We start from the raw sequence: 26,100 nt of genomic DNA on the forward strand, positions 1-26,100 counted from the left end.
AGCTTCACTTTTTATTCCCTTTGCCCTATTCTTATTTTTCTTTATTGGCCACCTCCTGTGTCACACAACCCATCACAGATTCAGGGAAGGGGTCCTTTGGCTGTTCCTGAGATGCTCTCAGGTTTTGCCCACGACTTGGCTTTCTTTTGCAGGCTGCTGCTGACACTGTGTTTTTCTTTCTGTCCTACTCTGAAGGAGCCAAATGTCAGACAGGGACTCAAAATGACTGGCAGCCATGGGAAGAAGAGCACACGTAGCTCCAGGGGCAGGTATCGTCTTTGCTCCCTGTGCCAACCCGAGGATGCCAGCCAGTGTAGTCTCCTAAACAAGTAGTTATATAGTCTAGAACCACGAAATGGCCATCGCTTCCAAAGGGGCCAAAGCCCAGAACATCTCCTGGGGCAGCAAAAGGGAGAAAGACATGCCAAAACCAATGCCCAAGACTCAACAGCAGGTTGTAGGTCCACCTTGCTAAAAAGTGGTCAAGGCCTTGTATTAAATTAATATATTTGCAGTGTAGCAAGAGGGATTCTGGAGGCTCAGGGACCCGCGAGGTCAGTCCCAGAGATACAATGATCTCAGAGGGCGATGCTGGCACTGCATAAGTAGCACAAGTGGGCTATCGGGAGCTGGTATCCCCTGATCCGCATGGATGTGTTGCTGCCTGTTCCTGACGATCCCAAGAGGAACAGGAGGAAAAGCAGAAAGGGCAGAGCACAGGGGGGATTGTCTTGTGACAGCGTCAGTGGAGATGAACCAAAGTGATCTGAGCCAAAAGAGCCAATGGTAAATGTTAGCCATCAGCCAAGAGACTGCAAAGGAGCCCGAGCCCGGGAGCGTCACGCTCCAGCACCCTGCCCTGCCTGGCTGCTGCGTGGGCTTCGCTGAGCCAGCCGCAACTGGCGTGTGAAATGCTGAGCTCTGCTAAGGGGAGTCAGGACATCATGAGCCGAGCTAAACTCTGCTAGGGGAAATGTTGATTTACAGCGAAGGAAAATGAATTGTGCTGAAAGGAACCGTGCTAAGATAGGGTGCCGTGAAATGAGCCACGCTGAAATGTGACCGTAGCGCAAAGCAAATCCATTGGGAAATGCTCTCGGTCACGTCTGCCAGCCCATCACATTAAAACCTTATTCTGCCTTCTTAGAATTCTCTAAGGATATGCCTGGCTTGTGCTCCTAAAGCTTGGCTTGTACACCTAAAGGTAAAGGGAGCCTTGTCATTGACTTTGGTGGGAGAGGGAGGAACCTCCGAACTGGCAGGACTTTGCACACACAGCATGTGGGGTGCAGCGTTCAATTCTGCCTCAGACTTCTCTCGAGGCAGAGGAGAGCTGCAGAGACAATGGTTTGCTTCTTGTTTGTGAAAGGAATGCAAGCAGATGGTGAGCGGGAAGGCTAGAAGAAGTAATAAGCTATACAAAATGAAGAAAAGAGATGTTTCAAGTAAAAAAGGTATCAAAGCTCAAATGTGAAGTTTTTGTCTCTTATCTCTTTCACAGGCCAAGCAGGAGAGGTAAGGAATCTGTATTCAATTGCCACAAATACCAATTAGTGCCAAAAATACCCAACTCTCCTCCTGTGGCTCTGTTGCGCAGCCCCCTCAGCAGCCTTGCTCCCTCACCCTGCCTCCTGTGGAGACACCAGTTTTGAGGTGGAGAGCAGAGGGGTGCCCTGGTTCTCCTGGGCATGGGGCAGAGGAGAGGGGTGCCCTGGCTCTCCTGGGAAGGAGCAGTGCTTTCTGACCTTTCTCCAAGTGCGAATACCTCAGCCTCTTACTAGCAGAGGTTTTGAGCCCTGCTTGGGGAGCTCGAGCCCTGAGGCAGCAGGCTTTTGCTCTTGGATACTTTTCATGAAATGAGGAGGGGTTCCCGTAGTTTCTCAGGGTCCGCAGCAGAAAACGGCTGTCTCAGATGACAGAGGGGTTTGTGCAGCATAGCAGCTTCACAAACCTGCCTCACCCCCCAGCCACCTCTCCCATCACCCCCAGTGCATCTCTGTCCCGTTCACTTGTTCAGGTATTTTCCCTCTCCTTTCCCCCTCTCCCCCTTCCTCTGCTCACCAGCTTTTTTCTGATTTTTCACATGAATCCATCTGTCAGGTTTTTTAATATTCCTGACCCTACACCTCCCTTTTTTGCTATTTTTCTCTTTGCTTCTACTTTTGTTTGATCATCTCTGTCCCTCTCACTCACCCTCCTCCACCTCCCCTCACATCAGAGGGACACCGGGGACCAGCTGGACCTGTCTGACGCTGGCAGGTCTCGGATGTGGGTTGCCATGGCAAAGAGCCAGCACCCGCGCTGCCGAAGAGCAAAAAAAAGACAACATGACATACGGACCAACCGCTCCAGCTCCAGCCATGGAACAGCAGCCCCAAGAGGGACGCGGGCAGCCCCGGACTGCCTCGTGTGGTGCTTCGCAGCCAGCTGGGAGCATGAGCCCTGCTGTAGTCCCCGGGCAAGGGCAATTAAAAACAAATGAATCCATGTGTCGAATACTTTGCAGGCCACAGAGGAAACCTGCCAAGCCGTGGGAGTGAGGAAGTGTGATCACCCCCACTTCACAGACAAGGAGTTCACACATCGGGCTGAGCCAACCTCAGAGCCTAAGATGCGGCTGTCTGTCAGGAGCAGTGGGATGTTTGCAATTCAGCCTAGTCCCACCATCCTTTCAGCTCCCATGGTTTTGTTATTATCATTACTGTTGCACATATTATTATTTAGCATCAGCAAGAAAGAAAAGGAAATCACGCCTGTGTCCTTGTCATCACATTCATGCCAGCCAATCTTTTCAGCCAACACCAGGTTTCAGTCTTTCCTGCTGGGCCACATAATACAAGATACTCCATACCTGCCCCTCACAGTGTATCTCACCCTACCAGGCAAGCAACATTTCTGTGGCTAAGGCTCAGAAAAGCAGCCCGGTCCCCTACGGCCCAGCCCAGCAGGGATCACCACACTGGGGCACCGGCACTGCCTGCAGCCTGTCCTCAGAAAATCCCTCGGGATGGGTTCGGAGAGGCGTCAGCCAGAAGTTGGAGAGTCACGCACCCTGGCATTAGGAAAAGCTTTTTGTTCTTTAAACTGTCTCAGGCATTTAAGTCATTAAGGCAGGAAGGGCTTATTCTAAGCAGCTAGAGGATTAGTGGGAGTTACAGGGTACTCTCCAGCCTAATACTCTCCCTTTTTGCTTCAGCTTTTCTGTAGCACGTGCAGCAAAACTGTGGGATGCCACCCTCATGAGAAGAAAGGTCACTGCCACAGTGAGGCCAACAGGCACGGCTGTGAGGAAGGGGAAGGTCACAGCCATCACCATGCCCACACACAGGACAGGGGAGGTCACTGCCCCTCCCATGGCCACACGCACAGTCAGGAGAAGGCCCAGGCCCTTCCCAGCACAAGTAATGTCACCGTCACTGGCATGGGAGAGGTAGCAGAAGGGGCAGCTGCCTTCCACAAGCTCTGTGGGAAGCTGTCCCCACAGACATGCGTGGCTACCACGCAACTCGGTGCAGCTTCATGGTATCAACAGGTAATGGTAGCAGGATCCTCCAAGGAGGGGAACATGTCTGACCTCCTTGTGTTCTCCATGCTTTCAACTCAGTTGTTTCAAAACTACCACCTATTTCAACACAATGTTTACTTATTTAATGCCACTAATATCCAGCGGGCAAACCCACCCACCTCAAAATACTGCCCTGCACCTGCCACGCATGCCTGGGAGTGCTACCAGAAGCTTTCCCACCTTGGGCCAAAGCAGAAGCGCAGCTCTGCGGAGGTGACGGACCTGCCACCCGACGGGATTTGTGTGCTGCTCAGACCTGCAGCCCCCCTTGCTCGGACCTGCAGCCCCCCTTGCTCGGGCCTGCAGCCCCCATTGCTGCACCACCACCACCCCCCCCCAAGACGTCTGTCTTCAGGAACTGTGCGCTGCTCGGGGTGAGGGCGGCAAGGGGGTTTTGGAGGCCGGGCGAGACGGTTTGGCCCATAGCCCCTGCTTTCCCCCCCCCCCGCCGCGTGTCCCGCAGCTCCCGCCCCGCACCCTCCGCCCCGCACCCTCCGCCCCGCACCCTGCCCGCTCCACCCCACCCCTCCTGCCGCGGGGCGGGGAGCGGGCCGGCCCCGGGGCTCGCTGCCCACCGTGCCCCCGCGCACTCGCCGCGGTGCGGGCGCCGCTCCCCCGCGCCCTCCCCGCGGCTATTGGCCGCCCGCACCGGGCCCGCCTCCGCCTCCGCGGCCGCGCAAGCGCCTCGCCGGGGCGCTGCCGCCGCCGGGAGCGTTCAGCACCGCGGGCTGCGGACAGCGCCCGCCGCCGGCGGCCATGGAGGCCGCGCCCGCCCCGCCGCCGCCCCGGGAGCCGCGGCCCGAGGGGACGCGCCGCGGCCGCCGCACCGCCTCGCCCAGGTACCGGTGCGGGGGCGGGTGGGGGGGGGGTGGTGTCCCTCCGGCGGCGCTGCGGGGCTGGGAGCTCCGGCTCTGCGGGAGCGGAGGCGGCCGGTGCCACCGGGGTGTTGCCGGGGCTGGGGGTGCGGAGGTGGGCTGCAGGCAAAGCCCAGGCGCCCGGCCCTCGGGTTTGGGGCCGGGAGGTCTGCGCTGCCCGCCTGGCGCCCCGGTTGTTGGGCGCGGGACCAGGCATGGCCCGCGGAGCCAACCGTGGCGGCAGGCAGTGCCCGGCTTGGCCACCCTGGCAGGTTTTTATCCCGCAGCATGGTGAGCCCTCCGGTCTGCAGCATTGGGAGAGCTATTGTTGAAGCTCAGCATGTTTCCGACAGAGTCCTCATTGCGCTAGGCTACGGGCAAGCACGGTTTGCACTCCAGAGATCTCCTCTATAAACCCCTGCAGCCCTCCTCTTCTCCCCCGCCGTGCCGTGTGCTCCCTTACCTGGTGTCTTAAACCAGGCTGGCAGCCACAGTCGTTGTAATTTTCTGGTATTGTCAACAAGCCCATCAGCGCAGGCAAGGAGCCATCCCCAAATGTGCAAGCACGCTGCCGTTTGTCAGACCGGAGGCAACAGATCTTGTGAGCTCTTCAGATTGTGTTTGACCAGAGCATACCCTGAGGTCAACAGCACACAAATTCCTTCTGAAAGCCAAAAAGTTTCACTTCTGTCTGACAGAGGATATTCGTGCTGAGGCGTGGGGGAACCAGCGGGGCAGCCACTTCTCTTCAGACAGCTCTGAAGGTCTTGGCCAGAGGCTGGGGTGCTTCTGGGTCTCGGGGCATGCTGAGTGAGTGTTACACGGTCCGGTGCTGGTTTAAACCTTGGGCATTCGGTGGGCTCAGAGCTATCGCTGAAGCCTTGTTAGCTTTGCTCACCTGAGTAGTCCTTGCTCATTCAAACAGATCTTTGGAGGTGAATGCTGCGGCCTGTACAAGCTAGGTTATAGAGAGGAGTTAAGCTGTCCTAAACAGGTGTACTTTGAATTGCACTCATGCTGCTTGCTCGGGAAGTAAAATTTATGGCAATAAAGTACAAGAAAATAGCTCTCTCACTCCTGAGCATGCGCATACATAAATGCTCATTTATGCAAGGCTCTCCATATAGCCGCTGGAGGGTTGGCTCTGCAGTCCCCATCCTCTGCTCCCAGCCAACACTCTTGATCATCAATGCCCAGTGCATCATCCGAGAAATACAGATGCTTGAACATGCTCCCTTCCTTCTGGCCTCTTTCAGACTGGGATAGCGAGGTGCTGTCTGCTTTTCCTTTCCTTTTTCTTTTTCTTCAAATAAGGCTTAGCAAACATGATTTTACCAGCGCATTTTTGCACTGCCCATGTCAATAAAGCAAACTGCATCCAGACCCATGCTGGCCCTGGAGACTGGGCGGGCATCTTAAGCCCTTTGTGTCTGGTTGTGTCCCGTCACGCGCACCTGTACCCACAGCAGCAGGGGCTGTAAAGGTTCAGACAAGTCAGTGGTAAGGATTACAGAACTAAACTTTTCCTGGCAGACTATGTGGGAAGCAGAGTTTTGCAGTCTCATTAATTTTTCATGATGATTTAACATACTCGGGAGTCTCATTAACAAAAAGATTGTAGGTGTTCTCAAGGATGCACGCTACCCTGCCACTAGACTAAAAAGGCAAAACAAATAGCAACTACGCAGAAATTGTTCGGTGCATGAGAATTTGAGCCAGCCTAAGGAGGAGATGAATTGCTCGGGAGGTGCCTGTCTCTCCCTGTCAGCTAGACAGGGGAGCAAGGTAAGGAGGGGAGAGCGAAACGCAGTGAGCCCTTCCCTAACTCGGCAAAAGGGCCCTCTTATCTCCTTAGAAAACACAAGCAAAGAAGCTCTTTTTTCTCGAGAGCTCCACTGCTGTTTTGCTGATGGTATGTTCAAAGAGAAAACCTCTATTTAAATTCCATTATAAAACCCCATTCTTAAAAAGTCACAGCTCTCAAAGAAAAAGCCATTAATCTAGATGGAAGCTAACCTATAGCACATGGGTTTAATTCCAAAAGAATGTATATAATTTTTTTTTCATTTGGGAAAGCCTGTACAGCAAGCAAAACCTTGCTAGAGTAAGATAAAAAGGGAAAGAAAATAAAACTAGCTTCTTTTTTTATGACTGAAATTTTGCGGTGCTTAATGTCTAATTGAGCAAAGATTCCTGGGGAAAAGGGCTCTGGCTGTAGTCACGAGGCAGACTCTTGCCCTTTCTCTCACTTGTTTTTATTCCCCCTTGAGATTCCTCTGTCAACAGCAGTTGTAGTTTGACTCAGGCATCATTCAGCTCCATTCACTCGGTAGGTGTTTCCCATCTTTCATATGCAAAGTGCCGCTTTCCTGATCCTCTCCTTCATATGCAAAGGGTGACATAATCTTTCTATTAAAAAAAGAAGTGCTTATAGAAATGGTCTTGGGGATGAGGGTGGGATTAGGCAGGCCAATAAAGAAGCCATTCCTTCAAAACACTGAATATTTTTGGCCCACTTCTCCTCTCTGAGACACCCCCGCTCTCCTGCTGCGTGGCTGAGAGGGAAGCAAGACCAGCGATGTGCCAAAGAAATGGGGTAGCTGAGGAAAGGGAAGGTGACCGTATGCTGCCATTTCCTGGCCCCACAAACCTTCCTCCGCCTGAGCTCAGCTCTGTGTGCTGGCAGGGTGAAGCCATCCCGAGGGGGAAGGAGTTGGGGCAGGCAGCCAACACAGCTTCCAGCGAACCCTCTTGCTGGGGCTCTGATGTTGAGGCCGGTGGGGAGGTGGGCAGCTAAAGCCATCGCCTGCTGACACCTTCTGGGGTGCAGCATCTAGGCTTTGCGGCAGGACGCTCCGGGGGAGGGAGATAGCTCACTCACAGCATTCAGACAGTGGCTCCTGCCACAGGCTCCGCGGTGCCTCCCACTGCTCTGCACCCCAGCGGAGGTGCAATGGCAGAAAGCTGTCCCCTTAGAAAGCTTGACCTCATCTCACCTGTTTTCCTGTGGAAAGAAGCTTCTCTCCTTTTGCTGGTTCCCCCACATGAAATAGGCCGCCTATGCCCTGGTACTCGTCTCAGAAAAGCACTGATGCACTCAAAGTGTCTTGAGCAGTTTCATAAATTGGATTATTATGCTGTCTAGACATCTCAAGGGAAGAGATGGGGCAGCAAATAGCGCGAGAAATGCAACTCATTGCCAGGGGTAACAGGAGCAGTTAACTCCAGTCTGTCCCTTGCCGTACACCTCCTCATCCTCTCTTTTCCCAGCATCTCTTTGACTGCATCCAGCTGAGCTTGAAGAAGAACATGGAGGCTGACAGGCTGCCTCTATAGGCTTTACTGTGGCTGAGAGACCACTTCTGCCCCCTCAGCCCCAAAGATCTCAAGTATCTGACACAGCCCAGACTGGGAATGAACATTAAAACAAAAAAAGCTTCTCTTCCCCTGATGTTAGTCTTCGTTAGTGTTAGCGCAACAAGCAGAGTCCAGTGGGGTGCTCTGCCCACCTCTTCTCCTGCCTGACAGTAAACAGATACCAGAAACTCCTCCACAACCATTTTTCTAGCATAGTTTAGGGTCCTGCAGGCCCAGAAAAGTAATAGGGACACGGCTGCAGGCAAACAAGGACCAGCCCACATCTCTGGTGCAGACCTCAGCATGTCAAATGTTAAGCCTGCCACCACTATGGCTAATTGGGAGCGTAGCAAGTGAAGACTCAAATTCTGCAGAACCGCCAGCAGTGATTATCCAAACCGATCATTATCTGCAAGCTCCAGGTTTCCCTGGAGATTTTGGATAACCAAGGTCACATCATCGTGGAGCTGGAGAGGGATAAGCGTAAGGCAACTCATATCCGAAGGGTGATTGACAGAACTGTAATTGTTTAGTCTGAAAAGGAGAAAATGAAGAGTCACGAGTGAATGATTTGAACTGGCCAAAGATTCTAAGATGTGAAGTCACTGTGCAGGCAGGGGATTGAGTTAAGAGACAACGTGCAGGGTAAGGACAGAACTTGTCAGTATTTCGCAGCAAAGGTGGCAAACAAGAAGAATGGGCTTTCAGGTGAAATATTAGAATCAAATATATTAGCGTATGTGCATAAAAACCGGAGGCAATCTGTGATATCCAAGAGTTTGTCATCTGCTTTCCCCACCAGGAGGTTTTGTAGCTGACAGGTTTTTGGAGGAGGAATTTTTCCCTGCATGCTTCCCGCATCTCCCTGACCACCTCCAAAGCGTATTTTGTGAAAGCCTTTTTGTTCTGTCCAGTGTTACCTGTTCCCCGTCAGATGCGGCAGATGTGGCAGTACGGCCATCAGACTCATTTAGGTATGAAAAGCCTCTGGCCCCAACCTCCTATGCAGATCCAGCCATTTAAATGAAAAATAATTTTGGGTTTGCTTTTAAAAAAAAAGAACACAAATATCATACAGGTGTGGGAACACCAAAAGCACAAGCTGTCAGTGCAGCGGTGCCTCTCTGAATTTTTATGCATTGTAGGAAACCGTCGCCTATTTAAAGTGTACAAAAATTAGGAAAACCAACAGGATCAAGGTAGAGGGAAAAGAGTAATTTAGAGGCATCAAAAAGGGAGGGAGAAAAGGTCTAGACCTTGCCAAAGCATAACACTACCACAGTCCCAGCTCTCTGATGAGAATTCCCTGACTCAGCACTACTAGTACAAACCTACAAACCCCAAATAAGATGCACCTGCGCTTCAGCCGCTGGACACCTGGGGTGAGTGAGATCAATGACACACTAAGCTTGAGAGAGTGGAGTGAGGGACTCTCCAGGTCAGCTCTCCCAAACAAGGTCTGCCCCTGCGTCTCGACAGAGCCGTCGGGGATGCGGCAGTTAGCATCTCCCAGTTAGGGTGGTTCTATAATTAGTATAGACGGGCAATGACTAATTAAAGATGTCATTTTATATGTTGACTACCACGGACCGTAACCTTTCTTCTGTCTGCCTGCGGTGCACCTGCCCTGTGCTGCAGCAGCACAGCTGAACCTGAATCCCTCCCAGTGCAGGGGTTGCTCTGACAAGGCTGTAGCAAGTCCAGACAAGACCTTAGATTACATCTCATGAACAGCTGTGCTGGCATGTGATTTGTAATCCCGTGTATTCCGTTCATATACACCAATGACAAATTTGTAGTCTTCCTCGGTAAACTACCTTTATATAGAGCTATAACACAAATCACATACTTGAATGTCTGGGTAATCCTGCCACTAATCCATCTGTGACAGGGCAGCAAGGACTTCATGTGACGTGATCGATATAATTTCTTTTTATAAACTCTGTGGGTGAGTGGGATATCATTGTCACAATCCGTTCAGGAGCTCCTGCTTTGGCCAACAGCACGCCCTCTCGCTGCATTGAACTAGCTCGAGTCTTATGAGTACTTTGGGTTGCAGAGCAGAGACAACCAAGCGCTGGAACTGCGGGGCCAAGCGTATCCCAGTGAGGTGCGCACACGTCTGCCTGCTGGTTTTCTGGCACCTGCTTCAGCACAAACTTTGACTTCTTTCAGCCACTGTGTATATCTGTTGTCACAGGAAACATTAAGGGTCTCGCAGATGCTGTCTGACATTGCTCTCTCTGGGTGCATGGCCCCTTCTGAGGATGCAGAGAAGCTCGCTTACACAGACACTGGTATTTGCAGACTATTTTAGTATCATTTTGCCATTTCTTCTCTCCTTCCTTGGCCACTACCAAAGTACATTCAGCAAAGGAATTTGATGACCCAAAATAAAATCCCCCATGTAGTTCCGCCCTCCTGCATGGTCTGAGCTTCAGAAAATCTGCATCTGAAAATCAGTTATTGCTTCTGAAGTTGGCATCATTGTCCTGAGGACCCATGAACATGCCATCCGTGCCTGCAGACGTCTTCTGGCTTAAAACCTAAAATTTGCATTGGGTGGTGTCTCATCAGTGGAGATTTCGTTGCTACTAGTCCCTGAACTGGTACACTGTGCAAGTAAAGCTGAGCGCGATGGCTGTGCTGTGATCTCCACACCAGCGCGGGTACATCTGCTACCCAAACATTACTCTATTGTAAGGATTTTAAGGAAACGAGCCCATTTTGTACAATCATGAAATAGAGTTTCTCAGTGTCGATAAACTCAGTTCATGTGGAGAAGTACATAGCACAAGCTGCCAAGGCGAGTATGTCCTTTCTGGAAAAAATACCAAATTTCAGGCGATACCGAGCTAATAGTATTCATCATATCCCTTTTGTCATTGCTATTATCGCACCATTTAACTTTGGGTGCAATTCCAGAGACCTGTAATTGCTAAAATTCTGTCTTTTTCCATGGCTGTCTGAAAAGGCATGAGAGGGACTCTGCAAATTTTCAAAAATATTGCCTTCTCAAACATTCTGCCTTCATTACCTCCCACATCACATCAGGTGCCTCAGGCTAAAGTTCGTCTCACCGTAGCCTTGCTCCAGCACTCATAATTCTTTCATAACTTGAGACACTTGTGATTCTAACTGGCCTGAATCACTCATCATACTTGACCCTCAGACCCTAGGGCAAGGCACACGAGCCAGCTGTAGCCACCAGGGCACGTGCTCTGAACAAGGACCAGAGACAACTGCTGTTTCCACAGTGCGCTTTCTTTTCAAGCTCCAGATTGCACAGTGCTGCTGAAACTCTGACGCCTTGACCAGCTCTATCTCTCGAGACAGCAATTCCTAAGGCATTTTTGGGGTCAGTGTGACCTCAGTCTATGTGTGTGAAAGGTTTTTTGGTGTCACACAGACTAGCCAGTCCCTCAAAGTATTATTCAAACTTTCTCCAAGCTAGCGAAATCTCTCAGGCTCCATAAATCAAGAACTATGGAAATGGAGTAATTTTTTTAATTCCCTGGAGAGCAGAAAGCATATCCTGCAGAGACCTCATTACTTGAGAACTGAAGTCTGCAAATGTTTTGTCTCAGCAAATTGAGCAGTCAGAGGAAAGTCAAGCTTCAAGAGATCTTGAGAGATCCCAGTCCATCCCCTTCCTGCATACCAAGACCAATAGTATCTGTTGCTGACGTTTGGGAGATGTATGTCTAAAGTGATCCGAAGAGCCCAGGGGAGAGTCTGCAGGACGTGGAAGCCTTTAGGGCAGTGCCAGGCTGGAGGCTGAAGGCCCTTCTACACTGTCGCAGCCATCAGGCTCACTCTTCAGGTTTTTTAGTGCCAGGGATGATTCACTCTCCTACTATCCCAATGGGGAGCAGAGCCAGTCCTTCTGCAGAGCAGTCAGACAAATTCATCTTCCCAAGAAGCGCAGATAATTGTCTTCTTCACATGCAGCCTCCTTTGGTTTCCATTTCCCCAGATCTCTGTAGTCACTTCTGGTCCTGATCTAGGACCCTGCTGATACCACCAGCAGCGTGTCCTGCCCCCTCCACTGTGAAATCTCTTGGAGAAGACACCCAATTTTTCAGAATTTTGGAGCAACACACACAAAGATGTGATGGATTCTCCATCAGCTGGAATCCCTGAGTGAGTCATGGATGTCTTTACAAAAAGCATAATCCAGCTCAGCCCTGAGACCAGCTCTTAGTACAGCAAATAGTGGGTGAGGTTTTACATCTTGTGTTACGTGGGAGGCCTGTGGGAGTCTCCAGGATGTGATTCCCATGCGTAGCCTTTGTACTGCTCTGCTGTTTTACCATAACTTTATTTTCTCTCACAGAGAAAAACAAAATGCAGGACCTTGCCAGACCTGTCTCGCCATGCCAGAGATTGGGAACACCGAGCCCAGCTACAGCGGCACTTCCTGGGAAAGAATCTGCCCGGTCCATCACTGCCCCATTCCTGCATCCCCCAGGCTGGGGGGAGACCACCTGCCCTCCTCCAGCCACACACTTGGGCCAGTCTCCACCCAGTCCAATGGCCAGGTGCCATCAAGCTCCCAGGACTCACAGCAGCATCCCCTGTATTACCCTTGCAACCAGCAGGAGTCCCGAGGCAGCTACGGCCTGCCCCCTCTCCCCGGGCATGGCGAGAGGCCCGTGTTGTGCTCCCATCTTTCCAGCAGCGATCCCACGCCAGCTTCCCACCACGAGGCCTCGGAAACCCCCTGGAAGCAGTGGTCTCCCGAGCAGCGCCGGCCGGTGCAGCATCACATTGTAACAGTCAGGTAAGAGGCATGTGGGGGGCAGCTCGGGGGCTTTTGGAAAGCACCTCCTGAGCTTTGTGGTGGGAAGCGGGAGGGGATGAGAAGGGTCTGAGCGGGGATGTGCGAAACATGGTTTTGCTCTCCAGTTTGGGACAGCAGTTGCCCCAAAATGCACGGAGGGATCCAGCTGGCCCTCTCCATCTCCATGGAAAGTGTACGGAGAGCTGCCGTTCCCACACCAGGGAGAGGCAGGATTTGCTTCTCAAGGTGACTCGCTGGATAAAGCCAAGGTCACTCGGTTGCTCCTGGATCCTGCAGCTCTGTTTATGTCCATCTTCCATGATCTTTGTATTTTCTCCTTTTGCACTGCAAGACAACCAGCTGGCTCATCCTTTACCTTGGCAGAGTTTCTCAGTGATAAGAGCAGAGTTAATTTCTTTTTCTGCCCCCACCGAAGCTGCTGCCTGTGCCAGAAGGGAGAGGCAGCAGAGGGTAAGCACTGGCTACAGCTGAGCAGTGAGAAATACAGAAATGGGGAAGAGTATTTGATTTTCCAGGTTGGGCAGCAGCGAGGGTGTAAATTCTGTATTGTCCGTGACAAAATCGGGCAGACTCCATTTGTGTGCGGAGCATCCTGGTGACTTGCTTAGGTGGCAGATGTTTCTTGGGCAGCGCCATAATGATGCCCACAGGATGGGCTTCCCCTACAGCCTGAGCTACAGCCTCCGCCCCTTGCAGCCAGCACCGTCTGTCCCTGCTGCCTGCGCCTTTTGGAGTCCACTGTTGGCACTAAAGACGACCCCTTCGCTACCACAGCAGTAGTCACTGAAGTCCAACAAAAGATGGCACAGGATTCCTCCCTTGCCTTTGCACAGCCATGCAGGGTGGGGCACAAAAGCCCTTTATGGCTTCATTTTCCAGCCATTAACAGAGGATTTAATTTGCCTGTGTTTGCAGTGTAGAGCAATTGCAGTCAGAGGAGTGGAGCCTGGATCCTTTTTGGCTCGTATGCTATCAACAAAATTGTTAACTACGCTCTCTGTAACAGGTTATTTAAGTAGGAAACGCAGCTGGATTGCAAATCCTTGGCAGAATGTGCAGCACTAGCAGTCAGAAAAGTGATAACATAATAATGCTAGAATGGGGGTTTTAATCCAAGCAAATCTGCTTGGGAAGCTATTGTGAGAGAATTAGCACAGGATGGGCAGTATGCTGCCAGAAAGGGACCTCTCTTTAATAATCTGGTGAGGATTTGTCTTTGCTCCCCTCTCTCCCAAATCTACGGAGCATTAGCACGATGGGGAAAACACAATATGATTTATTACTCGTGCCCCTGAGAGTGACTCTTCCATGGGGAACTCTCCTCCATTGCTTTTTCGTTTCTTCCATTCATTCATAACACCTTCCAGGAAGGATGAGCTGCCACGGGGTCACCAGCTGGCTGCCGGGATGGAGCAGGGCCATCTGCCCCCCGCAGACATCAGAGTGCAGTGGGACCTTCTCCCGGTCTAAGCCAAGAGCGTAGGAGGAGGGTGACGGGAGGAGGTTGCACTCGCTGCGCTGAGCTTGGCATGGTCCTGGAGAGAGGAGGAGGCCGCAGCTGGGAGCAGTTAGCTGGAAGCTGCGCTGCAACCCGAGGCCACGCCAGGCTGGGGCGTATTTCAAGGGGACATTTCAGTGGAAGCAGAGAGCAGAATAAAGGTCCTTCAGATATGGTGACCCACCGAGGTGTGGCTGTTCTGTTATGCTGTCAGTGGAAAGCTTGCCCTCAGGGATTCAATAAACTTAACCCTGGATCCCCTGGGCATGGCTTCTTCATTTTGGTCCTCAGAGCCCTACAGGTAGGAATGATAAACGCTCCTCTGGGAAGGAAATGCTGGGAAAACGTTTTGAGCAGCTCCACCAGCCTTCTGCTCCTCTAGACTGGGCAAACGCTGCCTTTGGAAGGGCCCAGGGAACACATGAGAGCCACCTTTTGGGAAAATCCTTGCTGAGCTGAACAGGAAATGAAAACCATCATTGCTAGCCTGGCTGATTAAATCTAATCAAGAGGTATGCTCTTGTCAAGAACCAATTTAAAAATTCAGTAGGAAATCACTTAAACCAGGGAGATTTTCATGGATAGAGGTGTGGTGCGATTTCTATGGGATTACATTGCTAATGTCCGTTACTTTGTACAGGGTTTTCTCAGAGGGGCAGAAATGAGGAGCGACTACATGTCTTCCCATCCTGTTTGGTTAAAATGCCAACAGAGAGGAAAAGACTCTGTTAGTCATTGAACTAATTCATGGAGTGCACGTACTCTTGGAGCAATGGCTCAGCTTGGAGCTTTACAGCCCCTGGAAGGGTTACTGTGCTTTGTGGGAAAATAATAAACAACAGAATCACAGAATGGCAGGGGTATAAATGAACACTTTTTTTTTTTCATCTGCAGACATGACAAAGCTTTCAGGATGCCAAAAAGGTATGTTTAATATCAAAAGCTTCCTGTCCTTCTACCCCACTACCATTGCTCTCCTGCCCTGCTATTAGGAAATGTGGAGCGTTTTGGCTGCCGAGGTCTGTGGCAGGCCCAGCTCCAGAGGCGAGGTCAGTGCCCCCCGCTCAGGGCTTCCCATCCGCTGGGAAACATCTCAGCGTGCTTGCGGGATCAGTTTAACCTGCATTAGTGAACAGCAGCACTCTCTTGATAGCTGTTCTTGGGGCAGGTGCCTGGCCCTAATCCATATGATCGTTTTATATATATATATATATATATATATATATATATATATATATATATATATATATATAAAATAATCCTCTGTGTGTGTGTGTGTATATATATATATTTATGTATAGGATGAATACAGCTTGGCACACCAGATGAGCAATCAGGAGGATAGCTCACCCGTGAAATAAGTTCACCTTTTCAAAAGGCAGAGGATTTTCAATACATTTTTCAAAATCAAAATAATTTGATTGCTTTCAACTTCTGTTTAAAAGCTCATTTTTGTAATCTATTTTTTCTGGAAGGTTTGGGTAAGAATTTTCCATTATCAGATATTGCAGCTGATTCTTTCTTTTTTCATTTTTTTTCTGGTAATTGGACGCAGAACCACCCAAAGCAGCCCCCAGAAATTAGGTACTCTAATGCGTAAAGGGCAATTTTTGTTCATTTTCATAGAAAAGATTTCACCTCTGAAAACAAACTTGATAAGGTGGTCTTACACTGAAAAAAAATACCAGGCCTGACCAAAAGTCACGTGAAAAGCCCTTTGAAGGGCTTGTGATGATTTGTAATGATGAGAAATTGCTGGATTATTTAACTCAGTGAAGTTGGAGACAAGAGGAGCAAAAGAGCAGGCAAGCAGCAGCGTGACACCTCAAGGCTGATACACGCTGGCACGGCTGCTCTAAAGTTCGTAAATATTTCACTTCCCTATGAAGCTCAAATATTTGTCAACTATTTTTGAAGGAAGAATTTCTTATATTTCAGAAATACATCAGAATACAGAAGAACTACCTAGAACCTGCCAAACCAGAGCCGGAACCCATCCCGATATCCTATACCTCAACAGATATATTTGAGGAAGATAAAAATCTTGAGGCAGTAAAACCTGCACTGGTAAAAAATCGTGGGGTAGTAACTTTGATAGATCATCCCGTAGGAGACAGTTTGTCTCAAAATTTTAGACCAGCTCTTAGGAACAAAAGCAACAGGCAAGAGTTTTGGCCAGAGTAAACTGCTTCTCTGGAAGGGTTTTGTCTGTACAGAAATGCGTGTGCCACCATACCACGCCAATATACCCGCCAGGCACAGCCCTGCCCCGGGCCTTGTACAGGTTCTCCAGACCCTGAAGGAAAACCAGGCGGCTGAATTTGCAGATACTCTTGTTGTAGGCTGAGTGGTTGTTTCTGAGGCTGATATCAGGGTGAGATTCACGCATCCTGCGGATGCAGAAGCCGCTTGTCCACCCCGTGAATGCCGCTGCCAATCCTAACATCGCTTACGCGTCAGATCGGTGCTTTCCATCCTTTTTTTGCTGTGCAAATGTCCACACATTCCCCAGCAGTGAGGCAGGGCCCTATACAGTGAGTGAATGTATAGTGACCAGTATGGTATAGTATAGTGACCAATGGCAACGGACTTGCTCAAGTTAGTTGTCTTTAGGGGACCCTTCAGAAGAGCCCAAAGACTTCTCAGGGTCCACAGACAAAGATCTGCAGGCCAAACTGTTAGGCAGCTACCGGCTTAGATTGCAGAGCGAGGGGGAAGAGGAAGAAGCTCTTTTTAAATGCGATCTTTTCAGTTAAATATTTAAAGCTTCATTTTGCCCTAGGAAACAGGAGTCTGGTTTTTATTATTTCTGATTGAAAAAGCAGGAAAACGTAGGGAAGCAAAATGTAATTACCCGAGTTAATTAGAATTGCCTGCAAACATCCAGTTGGAGGTATAATATGTTCATTAATAGCTGCACTAGAGCCTCTAAGCTTTTCAATAAATAAATGCTCAAACCAGAAAGCCCTAATTCTTCAACTTCCTTTTACGAACACTACATTGGTTCAACAGCAGGTTTCGTGCTGAGAGCAGAAGCGCCTTAACAGCTGCATTTCTTCTCCTGTTGATTCCAGTTACTCTCAAATGATCGCGGAGTGGCCCATCGCCGTCCTGGTGCTCTGTTCGGTGACGGCTGTGGTTTGCACTTTAGCTGGCCTGCTTGTTGGAAATTTGCCTGACTTTTCAGAACCCTTAATGGTAAGTCCCTACAGACAATATGTCCACATGAACGTATGGAACATCCATGGGCCAACCAGCGATATATTCCTTCTGACATAAAAATCAGCCTTTACCTCCTTCTCAGCAGATAGAGGCAGCGAGGCAGGACAGTAAATCACGAAGGGCATTAAAGCCGCTAGGAAAAATGACTTTGTTTATCAGTGATCTGCTCTCCTTAACCCACACCCTCACAGCCCACAACCAAAGCAAGACTCCCTCAGAACGGACATAACGTGTCAGAGTAATGCTCAGTATTTGCTGTTTCTCTGGCACCACAGAAGAAGCACGGCCTCTGCAGTGGCAGCCACCAGCCCCTCTCCCAGCAACGCTGTGGGCTCATGCTAGTGCCCTCACTCTGGTGTGGAGACACTGCCGGCACAAGCCGGGGCTGCTCCTTTCACTCCCCTTCCACGGCTGGAAGGCTGGGGCTGCCCAAAAGGACCAGCTCGGCTGGGTGGGGATTGGGTGGAGGAGCCGGCCTCGGCTCCTGCAGCCTCTGTGCAAGGCTCTTGAAATGGAGAGACTGCCCCGTTCTGTGCGCTGCTGCACAGGGTCCTGTTGTCCATGCGGTAGCCCACATTTTCTAAAGTCATCCCTGTCTCCCATTAATGGAAGAATCCTCAGAAAATAAGAATAAACTAGAGGTTGTCCAGGAAGAGGAAAATTACTCCCATTTCTGTAAGCAACTATTTTACTTGAAGAGGAGGAGAAGAGCCTTATGAGATCAGGGAGAGAGAATTGTAGCCATCCTTGCCCAAAAAGGAAAGGAAAGGAGAAAATTTTTTTTTCTGTCAGCTCTGGGATGCATTATTCAATTTGGGTATCTCTCCAAGACGCAGTAATAATCTCATACAGTTTCTGTGTCTAGGAGGAGGATTAAGGAAAGCTAAGCTGAACTAAAACGCAAGCTGGTGACAAAACCCTTTTGCTTGGCTGCAGGGTTTCGAGCCACGAGATACTGACATTGGGAGAAAGCTGGTTGTGTGGAGGAACGTACAGAGCCATACAGGCTACAAGAAGACCTTTTCCCTTTCTCCCTATGCCGAGAAGAAAAGGTATTTGAGTTTGGTTTTGGGGGTTTGAGGAAGATGTCAGCTGTAAAGTTATCGATTCAGTGTTCCAAGGTATCTATGTGAATTACAACATATACGCTATGCTTAACAGTGACCAAGGCACTGGTGAGTTTAGTCTGATGCCTGCAATGGGCTTGGGCTCCCTATTCCAGAAACCAGAAATTAGGCTCTAAACTCTGTGTGCATTTACTTCACTGTCTACTTTTAAGAGACTGTGGAGGCGACTCAGCATGTCTGCACAAGGGGATGCAGTTTCTCACTTGGTCTCATGCAGTCCCCTATAAAGGGGCACAGTCAACCCAATATCGAAAAGCTCCCACCCAAGCTATGCTCCTTCATGACTATGACGACTCTTCTTTCACCAGAGCCTTGTCAGTGAGCGTAACTCACAGCCAGATGACCTCTAGTTACACAAATAATCTGGTCTCTTGCCAGCTACGATGACATTGGCATGAGCAGAGGGCAGAAGGCTGCTCAGGGGGAACAAGAAGCGAGGACGCGGAGAATGGTGGAACAAATCTACGGAGCCGATGGTTTCTTTTGTGGTCCCCCAGGTGAGTGAAATCTCAACAGGGTAGTAAGTATTACACACCCAGAACTCAGCTGCCGACAGAATTGTCGCAGTGGTTTAGGGCACAGGGAAACATTCTGAGTGTGCTCTAGGAAAGCGGTGCATACAACACCATCCTGGGAAATCTAAGCCACCTTTGGGATAGTGATCTTCCAGTGCTTCAGAACTGAGTGGTTAGAAAAGGCTTGTTCTGAAGTTCTGGAGGAAGTTGTTTCTCCCTAACTTTTTGCCATACTACTTCTTCCCTGTTAGAAATATGCCTTAAAAGCAGCAGTAAAAGGGTGAAGGTTTTTACCATTTATGTGTATCAAAAGCGAATACTCTGAAGAAATGGCGTATGCCCTGCTCCCGCCCTGTTCCCACTCCACTCTGTTCCTTTTCTCCTTGAAATATGTAAGTGGCAGTAAAAACAGGAGAGAAAAGAAGAGAAAAAGTCCAAGACACCCCAAATTTGTCCCAAAAGGGACAGGAGTAAGTAGAAGAAAGAGGAACAGCACACAGATATTTTTACTCCCTTCCCTGCCTCTACTCCACCTCTGGAAGCAGTCAGACACCAAACCCTCAGGGCCTTGGCAGTGTCTGGCCGAACCCCGGCCCCTCACCTTGTCACGGGGGTGCAGAACCAGCTGCCAACGCTCGCTAGAAGCACGCTGACAGCATGGAGAGCATATTTTGAAAAAGCCCCAACACTGCTCACCTGCTGCTGACAGATGGGTGAGGACAGAGGTCAGATCACACATGGCAGATGCTACCACTCGCTACGAGCTACCGTCTTTGTGACCTGCTTCCCTTCAGGGAGTCCTCCACAGCAGTCCTGCTTTTTTTTTTCTATGCACAGAGAGTCTACTCTAAACAGCCTGGCTGGTTCATCTTCATTACCTACACCTTTTCTTTAATTTTTTTTTCTTCTTTATTTCAGAAAAGAGCTATTCCCAGTTGGTATTTATGTCCACAACTGCTGGGAGCTTATGGAACTTGCAAGCTATTCAGTCCATGTGTCAAATTGAACAAGACAAGGTTAGTAATGTCAGGAAGAACATATATACATGCTGTCTCTTTTCTGACTGCTGTAATCTTTAATCTCTAGCTGAAAGGAAGCCAGATAAAAATGACTTAAGCTCCAGAACAGGTTTCAGCGTAGAGGACTCCAGAGCATTTTGCCTACTTAGCAATACATGAATGATTCTACCTGTCGCTACAGTCCAGCTGCAAAGGGCAGCTGCCATCAGACAAGCATGAAGGGGCACTGGACAAGCGCTTGGTCCAGAAGCCAAACGTGTCCATCAGAAGCTGCTGAGAATTTTGGGCAGCAGAATGTAGTTATCCAAATGGAGCTCTCATCCTGGAGACCGAGACAGCAAGTTTTGCGAGTGGGAAGGTTAATTGGATTAGCTGTGTTTGCCATAGGATCCAAATTTTCAAATCGGAGGTTATAAAATACGAATACCAGACAGGGTATAATTTTTGCCGGAGGCTGGCACCTTTCAATGCAATTTGTCACTGGGAGGATGCCGGGCCGTGGCTGGTCCATGCAGTGGGGAGGATGGCTGCAAGGAGCAAGGAGCATGGGGCTGCAAGATGAAGTGTGCAGAGAGGGCCTGACACACTGCTCCCCCGCCTGTTTTTCAGATACGCTCACATGTTCATTTTAGAGACCTCTGCCAACGGACTGAAGCCAACGAATGCTGCCCAAGCTGGTCTCTGGGGAACTACATTGCTGTCCTGTACAACAGGTCTTCGTGTCTGGAGATAACCCAAGGAGACATCTCCCATACCCTGGCCCTCCTTCGTGCCTGTGCTCCCGACTACCACAAAGGTACCCTCACTCCGTCTTGCATCGGTCCGGAGACCGTCAGACAGAAACACTCTCAGTGTGCCAAGGTCCCAGAAAAATGTACCCGCTTCAACGCCATTTACCAGCTTCTTCACTTCCTGGTTGACAGAGACTTTCTTAGCCCCCAGACGATGGAGTACCAAGTGCCGTCTCTCAAATACAGCCTCCTGTTTTTGCCTACAAGGAAAGGTGCATCTATGATGGGGATCTACTTAGACAATCTTGAATCCTGGGATCTGTTTGATAACTACACATCTATCACTGGAATGGACCTGGGCCTTAAACAGAAACTATTCCAGCACTATCTTTTACTGGATACTAAGTATCCAGTCCTGGCAATATTAGCTATTTTTCTAAGCATTTCTTTTTATTTACGCTCGGTATTTATTACCTTGATGGTCCTGCTTGCTGTTGTCAGTTCTTTAATGATCTCCCACTTCTTGTACAAGGTGGCCTTCAGATTCACCTACTTCCCTTTTGTAAACCTGACAGCAGTCATCATTCTCAGCAGCATTTGCGCCAATCACACCTTTGTCTTCTTCGACCTCTGGAACCTCAGCAAGAACCAGAACCCTTCCGCTGGGCTTTCGCAGTGGGTGAGTCAAACCATGCACCATTTTGCGTATCTCATGCTGGCTTCTTGCTTCACAACAGGTGCTGCCTTCTACGCCAGCTACATTAGCAATATAATAGCCATCCGCTGCTTTGCTATTTACATGGGCACCTCGGTGCTGGTGAATCTGGTATTCATGATGACTTGGCTTCCTTCTTCGGCTGTGCTGTATGAGCGCTACATAGCAACGACGTGCATTTACAAGCCAGAAGACTACTGGAACAATACTGGCCATAAAAGAGCCGCTCTCTCCCTCCATTACATTCTCAGGGGTCTCCAGAACACGCTGTCTGAAACCTCCAAGCTGCTATTTGAGAAGCTTCTGCCTTGTGGGGTCATCAAGTTTCGGTACATCTGGATCTGCTGGTTTGCTGCCTTAGCGATAGGAGGTGCCTACATTTCCTGCTCCAACCCAAAACTCAAACTCCCGACTCTCGAGACATCGTCTGTCCAGGTGTTTAGGCTGAGCCACCCCTTTGAGAGGTACGATTCCGAGTATTGCCACCAGTTCATGTTTGAGAGGCTGGAGCATGGAGAAGGGCAGCGTATGCCTGTCATGATAGTCTGGGGCATTCTGCCCGTGGATAACGGGGACCATTTCAATCCAAAAAGCAACGGCACCCTAGTGACAGATGTCACCTTCACGATCCAAAACCCTGATGCCCAGAAGTGGCTCCTCGAATTCTGCCAAAAAGTGAAGAACCAAACTTTCTATTACCCTGACGCAGAGCAGAAATCTACTGTGTGTTTCATGGAGGAGTTCCTCAGGTGGATGGACAGTCGCCAGTGCTCCCAGCGAGACCACAGCTTCAACCTTTGCTGCAACCAGTTCTCCTTCCCTTATGGAAGCGATGTCTTCCTACACTGCATCAAAATGATGCTCCTGGAACAAGGCAGGGAAGAGGCAGAAACGTACGATCTGGGCCTCAGGTTTGACGGGGAGGGAAATCTTGCCGCCTTAGTGCTGCAGTTTCAAACTATTTATCACTATAGCTTCAACTACAGCAAAGCCAAACAATTCTACGAGGAAATCAAACTCTGGGTAACAGAGGAAATGAAAACCGCCCCCGTGGGGCTTCAGAATGGGTGGTTTACCAGTAAATTAGAGCTCTACAACCTCCAGCACAGTCTCAGCACAGAAACGATGGTGGTCATGGGGCTCTCCATAGCCATTTCCTTCGTGGTGCTGCTGCTCACTACCTGGAACGTTCTCCTTAGCATTTTCTCTGTTACCGCCATTGCGGGAACAGTCCTGGTAACCATTGGCCTTTTGGTCCTCTTGGAGTGGCAGCTCAATGCAGTGGAGTCTCTCTTCATTTCAGCTGCAGTAGGTCTCTCCGTTGACTTTACCGTCAACTACTGCATCTCCTATCATCTGTGCCCCCATTCTGACCGCCTGAGCCGAGTGGCCTTTTCCCTGAAGCAGATGAGCTGCGCCACAGCCATGGCAGCTTCTGCTCTCTTCTCTGCAGGGGTCATTATGTTGCCTGCGACAGTCCTGGTGTACAGGAAGTTGGGGATATTCATCATGATGATCAAGTGTATCAGCTGCGGGTTTGCCAGCTTCTTCTTCCAGTCACTGTGCTGCTTCTTCGGCCCAGAGAAGAACTGCGGGCAGATCCTCTGGCCTTGTGCCCACACCATGAAAGACTATTCTGATGACTCCGGGCTGAACGGAAGCTTTGCCTGTGGGGGGAACGAGAAGCAAAATCGGTTGCGGAAGGTCCAGGAGTCCAACACTGCAAATGAGCAATACGAGCTCCAGCCCTTGTCCAGAAAACTCAGCGATAGTTTTGACAACAGCACTTCCACAAGCAAGCTGTCCAACCGGCCGTCGGTGCTCTCTGAAGACACACAAGCTGAAGACAGCAGGTGCCCCAGAATGGGAACGTGCCCTTCCCTTGAAAGAGAGAGACAGAATCTGCAGGAGGCCCTTGGAGACCAGCAGGTTGGCCTGTGCCATTGCCCTGCCTTGCAAACTTCCTCTCCGTACAAGTGCAGCAGCTCAGGAGCAGAAATTCACAGGGAGACACTCTGCCGAGAGTGTCGATGTCGAAAGTACGGTCCGAAAGCTTGGGATGGGTCTGGGCTGGACCATATCCAGCCGGCTGGCACGAAAGAAGGGCAGCTCAATAAATCACAGTGCTCTAGTGACACTGCCCAGCAGCAGTCGGATTATACCTCAGACAACAGCCATCTCCCTGCTGCTGACATCTACAGAAATCACAGATGCCTTTGTTCTCTTGGCAGCTCTTTTGACATGCTCAACATCTCCAGCGAGACATCGTTTAGTGATTTTGAGCAAGGCCTAAAGCTTGCTGAATCAGCCAGTTCTTGTCCTGATGTCTTAGAGCTGTCTGATTCGTACAGTCAAACAGAGAGAGGCTACCTGAACGGGAAGAGAGATACCCTGCGGCTGGACCTGAGGGAGACTGTCTTTGATATCTCTCCAGCAGCATCGCAGCAGAACAGCTCTTCGTGGAAAAATCGGTTTGGATTAGGGAGCGAAGGTCCGGTTGTGTTACCAAACAGCCAACCAGACATGCCTGATGTCTGGATCAAACGATCTAGCGCACAAAGTTCTGGTTACAACAGTTGAAACCTTGCAGAAAACAAAACTGTACCACTAGGGAAGTTGAAATCTCCTTGGAACTGTAAATATCAGTTTTTCCTCCCGCCTCTCCTAGGGCTGAGACTATTTCTTAGTATTTCAGCTGTGCAAACACCTGTGTTTTCACAGAACCAGCAAATCTGATGCGAGTGAGAGGGTGTGAGATCAATCGTGGTGGGGTACAAGCCCTTTGACCTCCTGGTGTCTGGTGCCATATTCGCAGCTGTACTGCAAAACTTATCGACTAAACCTGTTTTGTCATTTCCTACAAGGTGATTAGATTTCGTTTTCTTGTCAGGGTCACATAGGAGAGAAACAACGAGGTGAACCTCCCCAGATATGTAACAACAGAGAAAGAGAGATCATGTAAAAAACAAAAACAAAAAAATCCAAACCCCAAACCCACAACTACTGAAAATCCAGATATAGAGTGAAGAGCATATTGTTAACAAAAAAAGAAAGTCTTTCATTTCCTACTGAGTCAGAAACTGCTTTGTGTGAAGTCCAGGTTGACAGGCGTCATCATAATAGGTCAGATATTACAAAAAAATCTCTTCAAGACTTTTGAGTTGATACAGTCTCTTACTGATTGTGGAGGAGGCTGCAGAATCCAGCCCAAATCTATTTTCAGTAACAATTTCACTTGGTTTTATCAGAAGAAATTCTAGTACTGCCAAAGATTTTCAGTGAGAGGTTTCCCCTTTGAAAGAAGTGTCCTCGACCCCTCAGTGACTCGGGTGCTCTGTGTGTCATCTTCATAGCTTGTTTCCACTCAAGGCATTCCCTACAAACATGTAACTTTTTAAAATTTGCGTATCTGGTGAATCTTTAAATTTCCTTTTTCTTTTTTTCCCTCTACCAGAAACAAACAGGAACACAAACACTTCCTTGCCTTTATCTGTTGAAAAAGAGAAAATGTTCTCTATAGAAGTTGACGTAAAATAAATGCTTATGACAAACTTTCCTACATCTGCGTGATGCTTCATTTTCACAGAGAACACTGTGGTTCATTCTCTTTATCTTTTAAGGGCCTAATATATTTTCCAATATAGCCATCAAAAGGAAAGCGTACGTCTTAAAGATTTGCTCCCTCCAACACCCACAAGCAGTTTTCTCTGCTTCGTGGGAGATGGGCTGTGGCTGCCTAATGGGGATGAGGGATGCACTCTTTAGACCCAATAACCCTGCTTGAAATATACAACCTATTTCAGTTTCGTGTTTTCATAGCAGGGTTCCCATACTGGGTGTTCAGGTGGGTGTTCTGGCAGCCAGAGCTGCCCTTGGGCCATGAGCCAACGCTGACCGAAAGCCTCTCTCCACACATGAACTTTTCACGTTACTATTTGGAGGGACTTGTCACCTGTTTTGAAAACTGTGTTGGGAAACATTGTGAAAACATCTAAGAAGGTTGAGAAGCATTTCACACGGATGCCTCATTTCCCCTTACAGTGTGGGAGGGCAGTTTTAATCCCCTCAAACGCAAGTGGCGGCACCAGCGCCCTGGGCGTGCAGCAGGGAGGACTCCGCAGCACAGATTCCCCTTGAATCAGAATCATTAAGGCTGGAAAAGACCTCGAGGATCATCAAGTCCAACCACCAACCCAACACCCCCAAGCCTCCTAATCCCCAAGTGCCACGTCTGCGCGGTGTTTGAACCCCCCCAGGGACGGTGACCCCCCCACCTCTCTGGGCAGCCTGTGCCAGGGCCTGACCCCTCTGGCAGGGAAGACATTTCCCCTCATCTCCAACCTAAACCTCCCCTGACGCAGCTTGAGGCCGTTCCCTCTCGTCCTGTCACTGGTGCCTTGGGAGCAGAGACCGACCCCCCCCTCACTCCAGCCCCTCTCAGGCAGCTGCAGAGAGCGAGAAGGGCTCCCCTCAGCCCCCCCTTCTCCAGGCTAAACCCCCCCAGCCCCCTCAGCCACCCCCCAGCACACTTGTGCTCCAGACCCTGCCCCAGCCACCAAGGCCACCCTTTCGGGCTCCGGGGTCTCGAGTGCCCGAAGCCGCGGGGGAGGAAGCGGGAGGCAGGGCCAGCCCTCCCCACCGGCGGCCGGCTCCCCGGTGGGCAGCCGCGAGTAGAGCCCGCCACCCCCAGCGG

The 26,100-nt window shown here is 49.9% G+C and overlaps 1 protein-coding gene across 1 annotated transcript; it reads left to right on the plus strand.

The window, feature by feature from the left end:
• The first annotated feature begins 355 nt into the window (after positions 1–355).
• DISP2 (dispatched RND transporter family member 2) lies at positions 356–24,947 on the plus strand. Its single transcript, XM_064453289.1, has 8 exons — positions 356–457; positions 12,027–12,559; positions 14,973–15,002; positions 17,153–17,276; positions 18,237–18,352; positions 18,806–18,924; positions 19,861–19,958; positions 20,571–24,947. Exons 1-8 carry the CDS (start codon positions 356–358, stop codon positions 23,985–23,987), a joined length of 4,539 nt encoding a protein of 1,512 aa, XP_064309359.1. The 3' UTR covers positions 23,988–24,947.
• Positions 24,948–26,100: the final 1,153 nt, after the last annotated feature.

Source organism: Phalacrocorax carbo, chromosome 5 (assembly GCF_963921805.1).
Source record: "Phalacrocorax carbo chromosome 5, bPhaCar2.1, whole genome shotgun sequence".
In the NCBI taxonomy this organism is placed as follows: domain Eukaryota; kingdom Metazoa; phylum Chordata; class Aves; order Suliformes; family Phalacrocoracidae; genus Phalacrocorax; species Phalacrocorax carbo.